We start from the raw sequence: 21,781 nt of genomic DNA, 5'->3' as shown, positions 1-21,781 counted from the left end.
GGCCTTCTTTCTCCCTCAGTAGTTATTGAACGCATGAACAGTTTGAAGAAAATTCTACTGAAGGGTTGTGATTTCAAAGACCATTGAGTTGCTGCATGTTTTGTGACTATCAGCAGGCTAAGAAATAAATCTCAAATCTATCTTCTAGCAAAGGCAGGGAGACCTCTGCTGCTGCTTCTGCCAATTGTTGGCCGCTGAGCAGACATCAGGATTTGTGTATTGGCTGGCTTCTGGCATTCACGTGGTTGTAAATTAGTACATGGGTAGCTCCACAGTAGCACAGCACTTGCCAACTCTGCCTCATAGTGTTTTAATAGAAGACTTTAAGGGAACAGAGGTTGCTGTGGTGGGTACTGAAATACAATCAGCAGGGAAGTTTTAGGGAAATGGTGCTTTCTTGGGATTTATTGTGCACAGAACTGACTTCTGATGCAAGAAAGAATTCTGGATTTACAGTAAAAGTACTTAATTGTTCTTACTGTGAGTTCATTAATGTTTATCTGTGGATTTACTTCTCTTGCAGTGGTGTGATGAAAGATTCGACTTCCAAGCTACGTTTTTACAGTGCTTGGCAAAACATGTGCCAAATATTTACTCAGCTGAGATGGACCCCTTGCTGGAGAAACAAGAAGAAATGGTCCAGGCAGCAATATTTTACCCCCTGGAATGTTATTTATTTGGGGAAGACCCAGATACATTTCTAGAGAAACTACAGCAGAGTGGAATCTCCCAGCTCTGTGGGAAGGTGTTCAAAGGAGGGGAGACAACATATTCTTGCAGGTAAGGATGAAGCTATGTTTCTTTGCAAGGTAGTGCACCAAAGTGGATTTTATAAAAGCAGTTGCTCTGCTGACAGTTCATACCTTGTGTCATGGTAGGTCATTCCTTAAAGTAACATTTACTTCAGATTCCAAACCACCTTAAAATGAGCAAAATAACCTATGAAAAGCAAGCTCTGGCAGAGTAATGAGGAAGGAAATGAGGAGGATGGTACCATTGATTAAAAATAATGGATGAGAGCCATTGATTAGAAATAACAGGATGATAGGATATGATAGAGGTCTTCGCCTGGTCTTAGGGGATAACACGCATACAAATGTGTGCACTCTACAGTACTCATAGTCTGAGTACTCAGACTTTCAGAGTCTGAATCAGAATCCAGCGTTTCTGATCATCCTCAATCCTCTGCTCAGGTAATATCTATGTAATCAATTGTTGTTTTCCACCTCGTTTCTCATTCTGGAACATGTTAAAGATGACAGTGTATTCATTTGGTGTTTAATTAATTCATATGTTAAAGGTATTTGCAGTGGGTTTGAAGATTCCTACTGTGCTGGCAATTCATTAGTCTTAATATAGAATCATAGAATCATAGAATCACTAAGGTTGGAAAAGACCTAAAAGATCACCCAGTCCAACCGTTCACCTATTCCCAATAGCTCCTACTAAACCATGTCCCTCAACGCAATATCCAGTCTTTCCTTGAACACCCCCAGGGTCGGTGATTCCACCACCTCCCTGGGCAGTCCATTCCAGTGCCTGACCACCCTTTCTGAAAAGTAATACTTCCTCATGTCCAGCCTGAATTTCCCCTGGCGTAGCTTGAAACCATTCCCCCTGGTCCTATCACTAATGACACGAGAGAAGAGGCCGACCCCCAGCTCACTACAACCTCCCTTCAGGAAGTTATAGAGAGCAATAAGGTCTCCCCTGAGCCTCCTCTTCTCCAGGCTGAACATTCCCAGCTCCTTCAGCCTCTCCTCATATGGCCTGTGCTCCAGACCCCTCACCAGCTTTGTTGCCCTTCTTTGAACACGCTCCAGGGCCTCAATATCTTTCTTGCAGTGAGGGGCCCAAAACTGGACACAGTACTCGAGGTGCGGCCTGATGAGTGCTGAATATAGGGGAACAAATGTGATACAGTTGTGATACATATGATACAGTTGGCATAGTTTATATTAGTTTTCAGTTTAATTTAAGAGCTAGAAAATTGTACTGGAAGTGCTGGAAAAATGTTAATAGGGAAGAATGTTATTTTGGCTTGAAAAACAAATGACGTTGATTTCAGAATTCAGGAAATGTCAAAAATGAATGCCTCTCTGGAAAATAAATAAATAAAAATGGTGAAATGGAATGTAGGGCTTTAATTAGTCATGTAGGATGCATGATGTATGTTCTGGAGCTAATTTTGTGAATGAGTTCTGTTGAGATTTTGACTTGAAACCACTGAAAAATTTTAAACCACTTGACAGAAGTATGGCTTAGCAAAGTGCCTACATTTGTTGCTGGAAACCATAATAAAGTGAGCTCTGCAGTCAGTCACATTTTTTTTTTTTAAATAACTGTTCATTCTTGGCAAAAATAAAAATGTTAGTAACAACTTTTGATAGTGGATATCAAGGATGTTTCTAAGGAATTTGAAACGTCAGGTTCAAGTATTTGATTCAAGCCTAAAAAGTCTGTGTTTCATCCTTCCCTGATGCGGAATTGTCAGTATCTTTATAATTTGAATCTGTTGTTAATCTGGGTTTTCAGAAGAGTATTTTCTTCTGTGCATGAAAATTCCTTTTGTTTTGGAAAATTCTCCAGTTACCATTTTTCTTGCAGAGACTGTGCAGTTGATCCAACCTGTGTACTCTGTATGGACTGCTTCCAGAATAGCATTCATAGGAATCACCGATACAAGGTAGAGACATCTTCTGTTAATAAATGGTACACGTAGGTTTAGAGAACTTTTGCTTGAAGAATCAGGAAACTGCATGCAATCTATTAATATTTATTTTAAGTCTGCAATTTCCTAATTAGTAAAGTCATTCTCACATTTTTAGCTGTACAGAGCCTTTGATAAGAGAAGTACATTTCTAAGATAAGAACCAAAGTGTAGAATTGTTTAGCTGCATACATTATTCTCTCTGGCAGTTTCACCTAAGTACCTGCCATAGCAAAATGCTGTGATTGAAAATGGCAATTGTATCCTCGGTCCCTTTCAGTACTTTATACAAGAGTGCATTCTGCTTGGAGATGTAGAAGGAATGTTTATAAACAGAGACCATGATTTCACTGCTGCTGTCACTGATGGAGTCTCCACATTTTCACTGTCTTTCCATTTAGGTTCCCATAAACTACTTTGGACTATAGGAGTTAAAATAAATGTTAAGCAACACATTTTTAGGGAGATAATTGTAGAACTGGATAACCTCTTTCTGGTATCCTCTTGATGCTCTTTGAGCCAAATCTGTATTATTTTCAAAAGATTACCATAATTTCACTGCAGAAAGAATTTTTAAGATAGTCCTTAGCTGACTCTCCCATCTAGGCTGTTGACTGTTCTTTACTTCCTAGCCCCCTTTTTTGTTTGCTCTTTGCACTGTCATTTCAGCACTGTTGGAAGCCGGAATGGAAGGAGCAGTGTAATTTTTAAGCTGGTCTAACTCTGCTGCAAGGAACAAGAAAATGTGCAGAAATGTCATGTATTCAGTTTCATTATCCTTCACCACTGAAAAATGGGCTGATTTTTTTTTTTTTGTCATTGAAGTTACATCCATTTCAGGGATCTATGTGTATTATCAGCTGATCATAAATCACCTTTAAACGGGGATGGTTCAATGAGATAGTTAGGAAGAAGGTCTTAGCAATCTCAAAAATAATGAAGAAATACAATATTCTGCTCTTACGTATAAATCTTTATATATTGATCTGAAAATGTTTTGTAAGTATTGATTCAAAGTTGCATGAAGCTACCCTGGATAATGGAAATATAAATTCTTTATACACAAATGTGCACACTCACAATTTATGGAGAGGCAAGATGAAACCAAGGGAGAAGAAACAGCAATGGTTGTAGAGCAATTTGGAACCGCAGCAGAGCTGAGATGCTGGTTTGGTAACCTGTTGTCCTTTCTGTTTTTTTTTTTTTTTTTTTTTTGGTAACTCAAGTTTCTGTGTCAGGCAAAAACTAGCTTCGAAATAATAGCAGCTGTGCTGCATTTCCATTTTAAAGATGCAATCTAAGGAATGCAGTCTATTCTTTGCAGGTTTATAGAATAATTTAGGTTGAAAGAGACCTAAGGAGGTCACCTAGTCCAATTTCCTACTCAAAACAGTCTAATTAGATCAGAGTATTTTAAAACACATCAAATAAATAATGAGCTCTTCATATTTTTTTTAAGTGAGTGACTTAGTATTTTCATATTTAATTTACAAATGGGGAGTTTAGAGTAAGCTATGGATAATTTTTTTGGCCTAAGTTTCTTCTGAACTTTCTGCCAAAGTGAATGGTTGTTATTTCTGGAAGTGCAGTGCAAAGTTAAAGCTGCAAATATGTATTTAGATACTGTCTTACTTCTGTTAGGAATGAAGGCATCTGTTCAATACATGCATTTGCTGTATAGATTACATTAAAACTTTTCTGAATAAGATGTAAAGAAGGAATTGAGCACCTTTCCTATAACTTTTTTAAAATATTTTCTGTTTATGAGGTGCTTATTTATCATAGTTCTCATTTATTTCTTGTTAGATTTGCTGAAAGTGCTTTTTCTTTTTGCAACACCAAAAGTACAACTGTATTTTTTTCATTTACTTTCTGCTCAAAATATCTTTTGCTCAATAAGTACCCATGATTTTTTTTTTTTGCGTTCCTCTGACTACTTTCCTTTTATCTCAGAGAAGTAAGAGAAATTTTGTGATAGGTCTGGATTACACCGGAACCCTTGCATTTTGTAAATAGGCATTTCTACTTGTGTTTTACTTACATAAAGCGTGTTTCTGTTTTCTTTTGCTGTTTATGTGCATATCTTGTGACTGAGCTACATGCCCTTTACAGATGCATAGCTCCACTGGAGGTGGATTTTGTGACTGTGGGGATACAGAGGCATGGAAGGCTGGACCAGTGTGTACTAAACATGAGCCTGGAGCATCAGGTTCTCCAAAAGAAGTAAGGATGTTGCTTAAATAATAAATATTGACTAAAAAAATGCTGATTCCCTTGTATGAAAGTAAATATTTTGTACAGTCGATGTGGAATGTCCAGGTAGGTCAAATCAGGGTTTCCTAGGTGAAGGTCTTAACTGGGGTAAAATGTATTGATTGGACATTTATTTTCTCCAAGCAGAAAGCAAAAACAAAAGTGAAGCTCTGTCTGCCTGTCTTGTCTTTTTTTGTCTTTGATTCTGAACCGAAATGGCAGTGTCTCACTCCTCTTTGCTACTTGTATTATTTGATTCCTGTTTACAAATAGTTTCCTAGTGTATGGTATGTTGATAGATGTAATATATATTATGGGTGTCACCCCTGTCTCACAAAAAGACCCATTGACCTAGTTATAGATGGGTGTAAGAGGTATATAACCTTTGAAGAGCTGCTCCCTTTTTCAGCACTGGAATGGGCTGCTAGTAATTTTTATTAGTATTTGGAGCGATTTTTAGTATTTTCTGTTTATGTTACAGTTGATTACAAAACTGGCTGTTTTCTGCAATAGCTGTCTAGATCAACATAAGGGGTGTTAAATGTGCTGTTTTTGGACACAAATTATTTAGTGTCAAACCTCTAAACAGAGGTTGCCAATTGTTAAAGCTTTGGTTGTACATGATTTTTGTTAACTGTATGCACTTCAGAATTTGCAAATAGCTTCTGCAGGACAAGAGGGGAAAAATGCAAGTTATTTGTTCCAGCAATTCTACTTATAGCCTGTATATTCTGTGAGTATGAGACTTAAAGGTTGGTGGTAGCATCAGCTACTCAGAACTAGATTTCTAAGCTCTTTCCTTAAAGGATCTGTAAGAAAATTGTGTAACACCGGTGTATCCCACTCTAGTGCTGTGTGCTTTACGTTGTTAAGTCATACCCTGGCAGATTTGTATCAGTCTGCATTCATATTTTGAATTGCAAATATTCAAGTCATTGATTTTTTTGTAATCTCACCCCAAATGAGCTGAACTTGTTAAAAACAAACAGATTAAGTGGAAAGAAAGAAGCTGCCTAGAACAACTTTCATTTCTGTCTGCCTGCTTATATTTAACATCTGGGTGGATTCCTGTAATATCCAAGGTTTGGGGAGCGCTATCATTACAAAATGTCATGGAAACAACATAATAAACTTTTAAATCTTGTTAAGCTGTCTCCACTAGCATTCCAAACTCGATGTGTTGTTTCTGTGCTCTTAGGCCAATTTAAAAAAAGAAAAAAAAAAAAAAGCTGATTGTTTAATTCCAAAACATGGAGTAAGATGAATAGGAGCTGATCGAGACCTATATTAGTGCTTATCTGCAATCAGAGTAGCTTCCAGCTCTTGCTGTTCTTACCAATCTATCCTTGTGCTGGACATTGAGACAAAATTCTCACATACCACAAGCTAAGAGCCCCATGTCTACCTGCTTCCAACTGACAGGATTCTTGGTATCTTTACAGTAGGTGATCAAACATTTAGTTGGTTATTAAGGCTGCTGTAAGTTTCATCGTCATTAGAATGAAAGAAAAACCTAGTTTAAAAAAAAAAAAAAAACTGGGAAAATGGAAATCTTTTTGTCAGATATTGGTGGCTGGTTTGATAAATGCTAACATAACAGTACTTATATACAGTACTTATAAACACAAAGCTGTAGCTATTCTGTTTTTAGCTATGTTTTGTGCCATGTAACTCAGCATTTGTGGGTTAAGTTCCTACCTGTGTACGATGACCATATGGTGCTATCTGCCATATGCTGGAAACCATTCTGGGCACTTTTGAGGACTAGATCTTAGCGTGTAGTAAGCTAGAAACAATAGTGTTGTGAGATGTGAACTCCAGTAAGGGGCTGATGCAACTCTGTACAGTGTCATCTTCTCACCTTGTTATTCTAAATCTATTCATGTTGACATCGGATCCCAAGGGAACTTAGTGGATTTCTAAGTGAAATAGCGAGGAAGAGCTTCATGCAGTCAGCACAGGGTTATTATTAATAAGATGTTCTACTAACTCTTTTTAAAAATTTCTTTTCACAGAATTCTGAATGTCATTTAAATGAAGAAGTTATGGAGCACTCTAGGAGGGTGTTTCCCTCCGTGGTAAAATACATTGTAGATATGCTTATATGGGAAGAAGAGAAGGAGCTGCCTCCGGAGCTCACAATTAGGTAGGGAACATTCCCAGCTTTTTCTCTGTGGTGTTGAACTTTTATATCCTATTTTATTTATTGGCATTACTGCAGTTATGATAACTTAGCATCAAAATCTCTGTAACTAACTCTATAGAATCTTTGATTTACAATTATACTGAGAAAAACTGCTTTTTTTTTCTGAAAAGATAGCGTGTGATGGTACTCTAATAAAAATAGAAAAAGACCTTTATTTGTTAACTTGAGTCAAATGGGATCATAACATGGCAAAGAGGGAATAAAAATAGAATATTGGAGAAACTTAAAGATCTCTTCTTTGTTTGTACTTTGTGGTTTCTGTGGCTTATTTTGGTATAGATGGTGTGGTTTTGGATGGCTTTTTTTTACATGGAAAAAAGCTTAATTTTGTTACGTAATTTGTATTTGATATTTGTCTGAAGCTTTCAAGTAAGTTGTTGTTTATGTTGGATAGAACATAATTTACATTTTAATTTTGATTTGTATGTTGAAATGTTGGCTTTTTCCCAGTAGGGAGAAGGTTGACAGCTACTACTGCGTCCTTTTCAATGATGAACATCATTCTTACGATCACGTCATCTATAGCCTGCAAAGGGCGCTTGGCTGTGAACTTGGTGAAGCGCAGTTGCACACTACTGCTATCGATAAAGAGGTCAGTGCATCCTGGATGTGAAAAAAGACATTTTTAAACATTAAAAAGGGCTGCTGTGATCTTCTGATGGTTAGTGGGATGCTGGAGATTGAAGAGAGGGAAAGGCTTACTGCAGAATAATGGTTAATTAGCTTTTGTTTAAGCATGTCATGCTTCAAGGAAGTTTTAAAATTACTGATTTTTTTTCTTTGTGAGAGAACTCAGTTTGTTGAAGTGAAGAGTTGATTTGTCTGAAGTTGCTCTTGTGCTGATGCATCTTGTTTACTTCTACTAATTTCTCACAATAGATGTCTGTGTTTCAGACAAAAATATTACAAAAAAAAACCCAATGTTTTACAACAGTACTATGGTTATTCAGTTGTATTTAATGAGAATTATGGTTTATATTTTGCAAGCGTTAGTCTGAACCAGAACAAACACTTCTTTTGAAAACTATGAAGCTTCAAATTAAGCAAGTAAAATCAGGGGCTCCAGGAGTGAGCATCAGTGAACCTGACAGTTTTACTACTTTTTCTCAAACCACAGTTCCAACCAATGTCTTAAAACAATGGTTGGAGATCTTAATGTAATTTTTTTTTCTGTTTGGGAGGGGGCACATGGGGCAGAAGAACAGTGGAGGGAAGAATGTTGAGTGTGTGACTTATCTTAAGTGCAGCTGTAATTTTTTTTTTTGTTTGTTTCACCTCACAAAAATATAACCCAGGCATTTATACATAAACAGATGAGCTTTCTCTCATGAAATTCTCCTGTTGAGAACTTGTTTTGGAAGACTGATATCTTTTGAGTGAAACTTGAGGCATAAGCTGATGCTATTCTTGGCTTTATTGAAAGAACTGTCAATCCTACACTTTTAATACATCCTACTATTTCACATACAAGAGTAAGAAATAATAGGAATAATGGTAGAAAAGCAATCCAGGATATTTTTGTGCTAGGAAGAAAGTTGATCTGGTTTCCACTTATTGCATTCTGTGGAAACTGATTTCTTCTATTTTACTCTGCATGTGAATTTTCATTATTTACCAACACTCATGTACTGGAACTTTACTTTAAGCTATGCCATTTTAGTTTAAATCAAATAGCTTGTTCCTAAAGATAACTGCATTGATTTTGATTTGCTTCAAGATGTCTAAAAGCACTGTAAGTGATGTTGGTCCCAGTGTACACAAGTAATAAATAAAGCCACAGTCAAGCTTCTGTGACACTTGGGTTTTATTTCAGATTGTTTTTTTCAACAGGGTCGGAGAGCTGTTAAGGCAGGACATTATGCCTCTTGTCAGGAAGCAAAGGAAGAAATCAAGGTAACTTCCTCATGTTTTTCTTAAGGTTAAAAAACAAACAAACAAAAAACACAAATAAACAAAAACAGAACAAAACAAAACAAAACAAAAAAAAAAAACACAAAAAAACAAAACAAAAAAAACCCAAATAACCACACACAACAAAATAAATCAATCTCATTATTAATGCTGAAGATTTGTGTGTTGTACAGTAAGTTAGTGCTTACGTTCCTGTATAGCCTGTCTGTGAACTTCTTGACACGGAATTTATCCCACTACATTTGCTATGAGTAGACATCTTCAGAAAAAGAAACATCTTGTGAATTTATTTTTCATTAGGTTTGCTATTAACATGTGCTTTGGAGAGGTAATAGGTGGTGAAAATTCATGTTGTCATTATTCTATATCTACTAATACTCACCTGACTCCTAGAGGCATTCTGAAAATGTTTCACAACGACCACTCCACGTGGAAGTTCTGCATGCTGATGTCATGGCTCACCAGAAGTTTGCCCTACGCCTTGGTTCTTGGCTGAACAAACTCATGAGCTATTCAAGTAAGTGTAACTAACTTTGTTACAGTAATGCCTGTAAGAATTTTAGTGAGTAACTAAATTTCTCTGAAGAAAATGTCCTCAGCACTGTTGTACATGATACCTCCTTATTAAAATACTGTTATGTTCCTCCTAATTAGTAAATAAATCATATAAGAATATGGGTGCTGATATTCATTGGTATGGTTATGAGTAGCAGTACTTCATTGTTCTTTCTTGCTAAAGTGCTTTCCCCTGCTTGAGCTTCTATTCTTCTAGAAGTTTTTATCCTCAGTTTCAGCATTACATGCCTTATTTCAGTGATACGTGTTTGCTTAAAGGCTGCAATCCTGAGTGCTGGTGGAAAGCTGCAGTGAAAGCTGCATCAGTGAAAGCATACATCTGCTTGAATTAATTCTTGTTTTAGGTTTGATATCTGTTAATTAAACAGGGTCAGAAAAGAGAAAAAGCAAACAGTCTTAATTTAAAAATGGGTCCAGTAGGAAGAAGTCTGCTTTAAGTTTTCATATGCTGTTCTAGTGCTTGATGGCATTTCTGGTTTTAAAGAATAAAATGTGTTATTTATTGTCTGAATCCTGTCTGATCTTTGATACATGTGGGGCATTGGCGAAACACAGGTGTGACAACTAAAGCCATTATCAAATTCATTTTATGATGGATTTTAAAATATCCTTCTACTTCAGTGGATTGATTGAATAAGCTGAGTAAAATTAATATGAGAAAATAACTTAGGATAGCATATGGGAGCATATCCACAGGGAAGGACAGTTAAGAACGGATTGATAATTAAATATTTAAAAAATATATTTAAATATTTAAAAAAAAAAAAATCTTGGTTTTTTTCCTTTTATTATTTCAAGAACAGAATTCCATAATTTTCATCTTATTCATTCATGGTGTTTAATTATCAAGGTATTCTTGTACAAATTACCAGTTTTATATTCCTATAGGTGACTTTCGCAAGATCTTTTGTCAAATATGTCTTAAAGAAGATGCTGGATCTGAAAAGCCGTGCTTCATAAGCCAATTAATGCTTTGGGATGCAAAACTTCATAAAGGTTTGTGTTGCCATGTTCTTCTGAACTGAAGAACAAATTATTATTTTTTAAATATATTTAACAAATATTTTAAAGTAATTGTTACGCATGTTTTCATTGTTTGCATATTATGCTTATTTTGATACAGTCTTTATTTTTAGGGCTGAGATTATTGATGTTTGCTGCCTTAATTTTTCCTGCTTTATGTATTTTTCAAGAAAATTTTCACAGAATTAGCTTAAATACAAGTGACTTGATACTTGCTGTGTTTTAAATACATATTGCAAAGTGTCAAAGTTAAAAGAAATGATGTGAATAACATTGTATACGCACTGTGACGATATCAAGGCTTGTAATTATTGTTAAGTATTTTTTAAAATCTGTTCTTTTTCATGAAAAACTGCATTTTATTAAAGTCAAGTGAATTCTTGGTTTTTCACAGGGGCAAGGAAGGTTCTTCATGAGCTTATCTTCAGTAGTTTTTTCATGGAAATGGATTACAAAAAGCATTTTGCTGTGGAATTTGTAAAGGTAAATATTTGCTTCTCGTGCTATTAATGTTTAGTAGATTTGTAAAATTTCCCCTAAACCTAAAAATTGTTTCAATATAAATAAATCTCGATTAAGCAGAGTTTTAACAACTCAGTCACTGTAGAGTGTATTAGTCCCTTTTGTCTTTGCTTTCTTCCTTATGATCATGTAGGTATACATACATATTATGAATATAGTACTGTATTTTCTGTATAATTTGGAACAGCTGTTGAAGTGCAACTGAAACTGGTTGGTCTGCTTTAGAAGAAACATGCAATGGTTGTCTCTACAACATAAGGCTGTTTTGTTGAGAGTTTTTAATTTTGATAAGGATGTCTGACAATTTGTGGTTTCCCTTGAAAGTAAAGAGAATAAATGAAGGCTCATTTACTGTACACCTTTCTAAACAGGTATTAAGCAACTCTCAATGTTTGTTTACTGGAGAAGGAGGAAGACTTGGTTTATGGTATTTTACTGTCTTGTTCTTTTTACATGAGGAAGTTTGGTTGTAGGAGATGATAAAAAAAAAAAAAAAAAAAAAAAAAAAATGTTGGTACTTTGAGAGAGCAGTTTGTGCTCATCTTCAGTACTAGGGGCTCACGTTAAGTACTGAGGTGCATTGAGAACGTTGTGGCATTTTTGTTTGAGCTACTTCTGTTGGGAAGAAGGGCATCTGAAATATAATTCTTGCTAATAAATGAAACATTTAATTCAAGCTCATTTTATTTAATTTCCAAATATTTTCTTTTCCCAGTATTACAAGACTTTGCAAAAAGAATACATCAGCGATGATCATGACAGAGTTCTCTCTGTGACAGCACTCTCAGTTCAGATATTCACTGTACCTACTCTGGTATGTACTGCCTGTCTACACTAGAAATGTAAAACAAATGTGAAAATTGCTAGCAGTACTACAGTACTTCTCTACTTGACAGTCTATGTATTGCTGAGTTGAAAATGAATCATTTTGCCCTTGAATATGCGAGTACAGGCATTGAGTATACATGCAAATCTATTGCAGAAGATAATGGAGTGTAAGTAAGTGGATATTTTGGTCAGTGTCATTCTCTGTATTAGCTTGTTTTTAATTTTCTGTTCATGTTAAAAATGATGTCAAAAACTGGTTAAAGGCATATTTGTGTGAGCGAGATATTAAGTTCCGTGGGGAAAGTAGTATACTTGTATTTTTCTATTTTTTCCTTGATTTTTTTTTTTTTATGTTAGTACTCCAGAACTTTTTTGTGATTGTCCTAGATCCATTGGATAATGTCTGCTAAATTGATGCTGTCAGAAAAAACAAACATGCCAAGTTGTTACAAATTGTTTTCATGCATAGTAAATATTATCACAGCATTGGTGGCTTTTATAAATGCTTAAATAATTTGTAGTTAAGATACATTTGTGTCATGGTTCTATGTTTTTGTTTTTGTTTTTGTTTTGTTTTTTGTTTCTGGGTTTCAGTATTCCACATCAAAACATCATGTAGTATACGGGGCATTAAAGTATCACTGCCCCAATTCCAAGTACCTATCCCTGTATGTTACAGAAGTCACGGGATCTGGCCCTTCCGGGTGGGGGGGGGCGCTCTCTTGCTGCCTGGCAGTGGGTGCTGGAGGGTGCTTTCCTAGCCGTTCCAAGCCTTTTCAGGTTTGACTTGGTTCCGGGAACTCTCTCTCTCTCTCTCTCTCTCATCTTGTCTGATTCATTAGTCTCAATTTCAATTAAATTGTATATATTGTGCTATCTTGTATTCCAATATTATAGTAAAATAAGTTTTCCTCCATAGATTGGTGCCGCTGCTCTTTTCCTCCCTTCCTTCCTCCCCATTTTTGTGGGACTGGGGTGGGGGGGGAGGGCAGAGGCCTGTCGCCCCTGTCACGGACATAGATTGATCTGGTCAACTCCGTGACAGATTTTTGGCGCCCAACGTGGGGCTCGAGCTGCTTTTTAGCTGTTAGAACGGATCTTTTTTTCTCTCTGCTCTTAGAGAGCTTCATTAGGGAGCATTATCAGTAGTTCAAGTTTCTGTGCTGGAAAACCTGACCTTGAAAGATTAGGCGTACTGCCAGTGTTCTGGGATATTTGTAAACTTTGAGCACTACTTAGTCTGGGTAGTGCCTTTTTTTTTTTTTTTTTCCCCGCTCTTGTTAGCTTCAATACATTAACCCCTTTTTAGCAGGCACGTCTGATGAACCCACTTGTTATCGTGGGGGCGCTGTGTAAAGGATTTAAAGCAATGGTGTTACTCACAACCTACTGGCCAATAATCCATCTTGCACTTACGTGTGTTGGAATTGCGTCCGTATATAGGTACATAATGGCACTGATGGAGACACCTATGTTTTACCTACTTGCAATGTGGTATGATTTGAATTTTGACATTTACATCCCGGAAGGAATGGTTAATTTCACAAACAACTATATCCCAGAAGGAATGGCTAATTTCACAAACAGCTACATCCCAAATGGAATAGCTAATTTTACAAACAACACAATGTTCAGACCAGTCTCCGGGTTTTCTTTTCGGTTTGTAAAACGTTTTTCGAATCTTGAATTAATACTCATGTTGTTGTTCGTGTCATCAATTCTCCTGAATGTATTCCTAAGCATTCGTAATAAGGAGTCTCCTCAAAAACTAGAGAATGATGACTGGCAGGGGATATGGAGAGGTTTAGGAAAGGTCTTAGAAGCATGGGGACCCGCAGTGTCATGGGATTTTACTCTTGAACACCTGTGGGATCCTGAGAAACTAAGCCAGTATTTGAGTCAGGGACTATGCGGCTTACATAAATCTAAGGAGGTACAACTTATTTGGGGTTTGGCTTGTGCTTACCGTGCCCTATATAATACCATTCTGGAGAGAGAGAGTTTCCGAGCTGAGGTTCAAGCCAAAGGGGAAAATCCCCAAGTCAAATCTAATCAATCACAGGAGACACCAGTAACAATACCGGTTGCTCCTGTGGAGGGCAAGAAATGGAAACGAGTGTCTTCGCGTCTTGAACGAAAAAGAGAAGAAGAGGAGGAGGAGGAGGAAGATCCAGGCGAGGGGCCCTCCTCAGAACCACCACCATCGCGAAAGGCAAAAGGGAAAACTAAGAGACATGCAGAAGAAAGTGATGAAGAGGAAGTCTCTATTACTACTCGCCGGCCTCTAAAGATGACTGAAATCCAAGGTTCAAGAAAGGAGTTTACACGGCGCCCGAATGAAACTCTTGTTTCCTGGTTGGTTCGTTGTTGGGACAGTGGGGCCCATAGCTTGTCTCTGGATGGTAATGAAGCTCGCCAACTAGGTGCCATTGCCAGAGATCCAGCTATTGACAGAGGAATTAGTCGATGTTCGGATGAGGCTGCCTCCCTCTGGGAACGAGTGTTAATAGCCGTGAAGGAAAAGTATCCCTTCAAAAATGGCTTGAAGATTGCGATGAAAAAATGGGATACAGTGGAAAAGGGTATCCAGTATTTGAGGGAAATAGGCGTGGTGGAAATGTTGTATGACCCTAACTTTGTTCCTAACCACCCACAACAAAACCGCGACCCTGAAAAGGTGAGGACGACGCCTGAGATATGGCAGAAAATCGTGACAACAGCACCGGACAAATATGCCGCTACACTAACGTCAGCATGTGACAGATACCAAGAACAACAGAGAACACCCTTAGTTTATGAATTAATTGTTACGCTCCAAAACTACGAACAATTGCTGTCCCCAATTCATGCTGCTGTGGCTGCTATATCAAAAATGACGGAGCAAGTGTCTCAACTGATTAACCGTGACAAACCTGTAGCAGTATCAGAAACGCTTGATGAAGATCAGGATAATCAAACGAGTCTAGCGAAGGATGTGAAGGAGGTGAAGGAGATGATGAAATTTATGCGAGCCCACCTAATTAAAGACGATGAACCTTCCTTCTCACGTGCACCATCAAAAATCTCGGCTGTTAGAGGCAAACGTTCTCCAGCTCAAGTAAGGGATAATACACCGCGAATTGTCTTATGGTATTACCTACGTGACCATGGAGAAGACATGAGGAAGTGGCACCGTGAACCTACTGCTGTACTGCGAGCACGGGTGAAAGAATTACAAGGCAGATCAACCACCAGTGCAGTTGCTCCAGTTACCACAGGTAATGAATAGGGGGGCCCTGCCCTCAGTCAGGGGGGGGAAAGGGATAATAGAGTATATTGGACTGTGTGGATTCGATGGCCTGGCACATCAGAACCACTGAAATATAAGGCCCTGGTGGACACTGGTGCACAGTGCACTCTGATGCCCTCGAGTCATGAAGGGACAGAATCAATCCATATTTCTGGAGTGACCGGGGGCTCTCAAGAATTGACTGTGTTGGAGGCTGAGATAAGCCTCACTGGTAAGGACTGGCAGAAACATCCTATTGTGACGGGCCCAGGGGCTCCATGTATACTAGGTATTGATTATCTCAGAAGGGGGCATTTCAAGGATCCTAAGGGGTATCGACGGGCCTTTGGAATAGCTGCTGTGGACACAGACAACATTAAGCAGCTGTCTGTTTTGCCTGGCCTGTCAGAAGATCCGTCTGTTGTGGGGCTGCTGCGAGTAAAAGAGCAACAGGTACCGATTGCCACAAAAATGGTGCACAGGCGGCAGTACCGCACCAACAGGGATTCCTTGCTCCCCATTCATAAGTTGATTCGTCAACTAGAGAGCCAGGGAGTGATCAGCAAAACTCACTCGCCTTTTAACAGCCCCATATGGCCAGTGCGTAAAGCCAGTGGAGAATGGAGGCTGACGGTGGACTACCGTGGCCTGAATGAAGTCACACCCCCACTGAGTGCTGCTGTGCCAGACATGTTAGAACTTCAATATGAACTGGAGTCAAAAGCGGCCAAATGGTATGCCACCATTGACATTGCTAATGCCTTCTTTTCCATCCCTTTGGCCAAAGAATGTAAGCCACAGTTTGCTTTCACATGGAGGGGCATTCAGTATACCTGGAACCGTTTGCCCCAGGGGTGGAAACACAGCCCGACCATTTGCCATGGGTTGATCCAAACTGTATTGGAACAGGGCAGTGCTCCTGAGCACCTGCAGTACATTGATGATATCATTGTGTGGGGCGATACAGCAGAAGGAGTCTTCACGAAAGGAGAGCAAATAATCCAAATTCTTCTGAGTGCTGGTTTTGCTATTAAGCGAAGCAAAGTGAAAGGACCTGCCCAGGAGATTCAGTTCCTAGGTATAAAGTGGCAAGATGGTCGTCGTCACATCCCGACAGATGTGATCGACAAAATCACTGCTATGTCTCCACCCACTAGCAAAAGAGAGACACAATCTTTTCTGGGTGCAGTGGGCTTTTGGAGAATGCATGTTCCAAACTACAGCCTCATTGTAAGCCCCCTTTACTATGTGACGCGAATGAGAAATGAGTTTACATGGGGCCCTGAGCAGCAGCAGGCTTTTGAACAGATTAAACAGGAGATAGCCCGTGCCGTGGCCCTAGGGCCAGTACGGACGGGACAGGGTATAAAGAACATCGTCTACACTGCTGCTGGAGAGAACGGTCCCACTTGGAGTTTGTGGCAAAGAGCCTCAGGAGAGACCCGAGGCCGACCCCTGGGATTCTGGAGTCGAGCCTACAGGGGGTCGGAAGAGGGCTACACTCCAACTGAGAAGGAGATCTTAGCCGCTTATGAGGGGGTTCGGGCTGCTTCTGAAGTAGTCGGTACTGAAACACAGCTCCTTCTGGCACCTCGACTGCCAGTGCTGAACTGGATGTTTAAAGGAAAAGTTCCCTCCACCCATCATGCTACTGATGCCACTTGGAGCAAGTGGATTGCACTGATTACACAACGAGCACGGATGGGGAACCTCAGCTGTCCAGGAATCCTAGAGGTCATCATGGACTGGCCTGAAAGTAAAAAGTTTGGAACACCACCAGGAGACGAAATAGCTCGTGCTAAAGAGGCCCCACCATACAATGAACTACCAGAGAACGAAAAGAAATATGCCTTGTTCACAGATGGATCGTGTCGTATTGTGGGGAAGCATCGCAGGTGGAAATCTGCTGTGTGGAGCCCCACACGACAAGTTGCAGAGGCCACTGAAGGGAAAGGAGAATCAAGCCAATTTGCAGAGGTAAAGGCAGTCCAACTGGCCTTAGATGTCGCTGAACGGGAGAGGTGGCCAATGCTCTATCTCTACACTGACTCATGGATGGTAGCAAATGCCTTATGGGGGTGGTTACAGCAGTGGGAGCAAAATAACTGGCAAAGAAGGGGTAAACCTATTTGGGCTGCTGAACTGTGGAAAGACATTGCTGCCCGAACAAAGAATATGGTTGTGAAGGTGCGCCATGTAGATGCTCATGTGCCCAAGAGTCGGGCTACTGAAGAACAGCAAAATAACCATCAGGTAGACCAAGCTGCCAGAATTGAGGTGGCTCAAATAGACCTGGACTGGCAGAACAAGGGTGAATTATTTCTGGCTCGGTGGGCCCATGAGACCTCAGGTCACCAAGGGAGAGATGCAACATACAAATGGGCCAGAGACCGAGGGGTGGACTTAACTATGGATGCCATTGCACAGGTTATTCATAACTGTGAAACATGTGCCATCATCAAACAAGCCAAGAGGATGAAACCTCTCTGGGAGGAAGGGCGATGGCAAAAGTATAAATATGGGGAGGCATGGCAGGTTGATTATATCACCTTGCCACGATCTCGCAATGGTAAGCATTATGTGCTTACTATGGTGGAGGCAACCACTGGGTGGCTTGAAACATATGCAGTACCCCATGCTACCGCCCGAAACACCATACTGGGTCTCGAGAAACAAGTCCTGTGGCGACATGGCACCCCAGAAAGAATTGAGTCAGATAATGGGACTCATTTCAAAAATTCTCTTGTAAATACTTGGGCCAAAGATCATGGCATTGAGTGGATTTACCATATTCCCTATCATGCACCAGCCTCTGGTAAAATTGAACGATACAATGGATTGTTAAAAACGATGCTAAAAGCATTGGGTGGCGGAACATTTAAACACTGGGAGAAGCATTTAGCAGAAGCTACCTGGTTAGTCAATACCAGAGGATCTATCAATCGTGATGGTCCTAACCAATCCAGTTCCCTACATACCGTAGAGGGAGATAAAGTCCCTGTTGTACATGTAAAGAACATGTTAGGAAAGGCAGTTTGGGTTCTTCCAGCTTCTGGAAAGGGCAAACCTCTCCGTGGTACAGTTTTTGCCCAGGGACCAGGATCCACTTGGTGGGTGATGCAGAAGAATGGGGATGTTCAGTGTGTACCACAAGGAAACTTGATGCCAGGGGAGTGCAGTCAGTAATTCTATGTATATATATATATATATATATATATATATATATATATATATATATATATATATATATATATATATATATATATATACATATATATATATATATATATATATATATAGCCATGTGTGAGTAATGCATTTTAATCATTTTTTGTTTGTTTGTATATATATGTGTATAAATTTCAAGCATGATGTAACGATGTAGAATAAGGGGTGGAATGTCATGGTTCTATGTTTTTGTTTTTGTTTTGTTTTTCGTTTCTGGGTTTCAGTATTCCACATCAAAACATCATGTAGTATACGGGGCATTAAAGTATCACTGCCCCAATTCCAAGTACCTATCCCTGTATGTTACAGAAGTCACGGGATCTGGCCTTTCCGGGTGGGGGGGGGCGCTCTCTTGCTGCCTGGCAGTGGGTGCTGGAGGGTGCTTTCCTAGCCGTTCCAAGCCTTTTCAGGTTTGACTTGGTTCCGGGAACTCTCTCTCTCTCTCTCTCTCTCATCTTGTCTGATTCATTAGTCTCAATTTCAATTAAATTGTATATATTGTGCTATCTTGTATTCCAATATTATAGTAAAATAAGTTTTCCTCCATAGATTGGTGCCGCTGCTCTTTTCCTCCCTTCCTTCCTCCCCATTTTTGTGGGACTGGGGTGGGGGGGGAGGGCAGAGGCCTGTCGCCCCTGTCACGGACATAGATTGATCTGGTCAACTCCGTGACAATTTGAAGGGAAAATTTTGACAGTTCTCTCAAACAGAAACAGGGGAAATAAAAGGTTTTAATTTTTTTCAGGCTCGCCATCTTATTGAAGAGCAAAATGTAATCACTATCATTACAGAGACACTCCTGGAAGTCCTTCCAGAGTATCTAGACAAAAACGACAAGTTCAACTTCCAAGGTTACAGCCAGGATAAACTGAATAGGGTATATGCAGTAATATATGACCTCAGGTAAGTATAAAGCTGACAAGCTTAAGCAATTCATAAGAATTTGGAAGTAGGATGAGGTCTTGAGTTATTGTAATGAATTGAGTAAGGTAAAAGCAAAATAGCCAAGTATCTCGGAATTCAACGTCTGTTAATTTCAAATAGAGTTGCACCAAGCACCTCTAATTTTTGGTGAAAATTTAAAGAGTTTGAGTTCGATTGTAATGTAATTTGATGATGATGTTGAGCATTTTAATACAGTGAATACTTTGAATACAAGCATAAGCAAAAGAGAATTCTGAAAAAAAGATGTTTTCTTTGGGGACAGGTATGTTTTAATCAGCAAGCCTGCAGTATGGACGAACCGTCTGAGGGAGCGCTTTTTAGAAGGATTTGTTTCTTTCCTAAGGATTTTAACTTGCATGCAGGTATGATACATTCATGTAATTTCTTTCTAGTATGCTTATGTAAAGACAATACAATGCTTTTGTTTGATGCAATTAAAATAAATGCTTACGTTTTGGATGGGTGATGAAGTAATGCTTTGTTTTAGAAGCACTATTCAGCAATTCTAGCTACAGCCAAACCACCTGGATTTTACCATTTGCTTATGAGATTTTCTGTTACTTTAAGCCTGTGACCCTTGATTCAGTGTGTGTATATTTTGTGGCATCTCTATTTCAGGGAATGGAAGAGATAAAAAGACAGATTGGTCAGCACATTGAGGTGGACCCTGACTGGGAAGCAGCCATTGCTATACAGATGCAGCTAAAGAACATACTCTTGATGTTCCAAGAATGGTGTGCCTGTGACGTAAGGAAACTTGTTGTCTGGAATTCATGTATGCGTGGCATCCGTGAATATTTCTGAGTACTTCTTAAATGGTAACTTTTTAAAAAAGCTTATTGTTGTATAATACAGATCCCCTCAAAAAAAGGAGTATGAAAGAATTGACGTGGTAAGATGTGGAGAGGGGATCCCAGAATATTGTCGTCTAGCTGACAGAATTGCATAGAATATCTGACAAATTGTGAATAAGTGTTTCTCAGCATTCATAGTGATCTACCAAGTTTTAAAAGTTTTGAAGCATATGGTGCTCATTTTCAACTGCAGAAACTTCATACTAATTGTGTAATTAGCCTGTAAATAGTCTTTGGTTCTGGAGTTCATCTCTCTGCTGGGGGAAGGGAGGAAATTGTCTAAAAAACAAAGAAGTTCTTTTGAGATGGATTTCTTTTTTTTTTTTTTTTTTTCTAGCAAGAGAAAGCAAGAATTACAACAAATGAAAACATGATGTAATTTGGGATGCAAACTTTGCAAACCTATAAAACAGTGCAGCTTAAGTAGGCCCATTGATTTCAGAGTGTTTGACAGTGCAGCTCTCAGAATACTCTAAGCTAGCTTCGGCTGGTGCTCCTTGCTCCAGTCCAGTGTTCTTCGCTGTTAAGTGACAATAGTGATGATGGTGTGAATTTTAAGCAACTATTTGCAACACTGGAAAGAAACATGATGAAGTTTCATGCGTATGTATCAATTTAAGATGCAAATCTCTGCACTTGTTTGAAATTTCAGGAGGAGCTGTTGCTGAGGGCTTACAAAGAATGTCATAAGGCTGTAATGAGGTGCAGCACAAACGGCCGTTCACGGGAAAAGACAGTGTTTCACTTATGTGGCCATACTTTGGAGAGTAGACCTTACAGAGTGTCTTCAGATCCTGTCAGCATACATTTACCACTTTCTAGGACTCTGGCAGGTAGGTGTTTTATTTTGCTAGCTATTTGAGTTAAGTTTCTCACCCATCCCTTTCTTTATTTTAGAAAACGTTTAGATAAAATGCTTCAGAGATCAGTTCCTTTGTGACATTCTCATGAAGTGACCCTGTTCCCCAGATGCTCCGCTATTGGAATTTTTTCTTAAAGGAGCATTTGTTGTATTGGAGGACATTTTTAAATCAGGAGAGAGAGAACAAAGCAGAAAGACAAGAAGGGAAATGTTTCATGATTTAACAAGCAGAAATCTTCAGTTCTGTCTCAACTGTTTTCGAATTTCTGTCCTTTTCCTTTTTCTAATTTTTATACCAAAATGAATGTTCATTATTTCTGTATGCCAGATTTATTTTCCAGCCACTTATATCTTAGAACTGTTAAAATGTTCCTCCTAAAAGATAAATTTTTGCAGCATGCCAGGACAGATTTCTAGTCAGAATTCATGGGGACCACAGTGGTGGGTGGTTATGGCTTTCTCTAAAATACAAGTGAAATCATATGCTGTTATTAAGCTGTAGATATTTTATCACATCATTTGATAACAAGATACCATCTGTTTGAAATTCTGTTACTAGTGACAGTATGTTATTTAAATTGATATTAAAAACTTG

The 21,781-nt window shown here is 38.9% G+C and overlaps 1 protein-coding gene across 1 annotated transcript in view; it reads left to right on the top strand.

Moving 5' to 3' along the window:
• Positions 1-586: 586 nt before the first annotated feature.
• Positions 587-21,781, top strand: part of UBR1 (ubiquitin protein ligase E3 component n-recognin 1) — a gene marked incomplete at its 3' end in the record, with an annotated part of 54,768 nt that continues 33,573 nt past the window's right edge. Inside the window, exons 1-14 of the mRNA XM_079536714.1 lie at positions 587-780; positions 2,608-2,686; positions 4,823-4,933; positions 6,979-7,109; positions 7,623-7,761; positions 9,000-9,062; positions 9,474-9,597; positions 10,545-10,652; positions 11,074-11,162; positions 11,917-12,015; positions 19,271-19,428; positions 19,733-19,832; positions 20,089-20,217; positions 20,977-21,157. Coding sequence (XP_079392840.1) covers positions 605-780; positions 2,608-2,686; positions 4,823-4,933; positions 6,979-7,109; positions 7,623-7,761; positions 9,000-9,062; positions 9,474-9,597; positions 10,545-10,652; positions 11,074-11,162; positions 11,917-12,015; positions 19,271-19,428; positions 19,733-19,832; positions 20,089-20,217; positions 20,977-21,157 — 1,687 coding nt within the window. The 5' untranslated portion in view covers positions 587-604. The remainder of the gene's footprint in view (positions 781-2,607; positions 2,687-4,822; positions 4,934-6,978; positions 7,110-7,622; positions 7,762-8,999; positions 9,063-9,473; positions 9,598-10,544; positions 10,653-11,073; positions 11,163-11,916; positions 12,016-19,270; positions 19,429-19,732; positions 19,833-20,088; positions 20,218-20,976; positions 21,158-21,781) is intronic.

The sequence above is a fragment of the Tetrao urogallus genome (genome assembly GCF_951394365.1).
Source record: "Tetrao urogallus genome assembly, chromosome: 6".
NCBI classification, from domain to species: Eukaryota; Metazoa; Chordata; class Aves; order Galliformes; family Phasianidae; genus Tetrao; species Tetrao urogallus.
The sequence above is the reverse complement of the archived record's forward strand: the minus strand, read 5'-3'. Positions and strand labels throughout refer to the sequence as shown.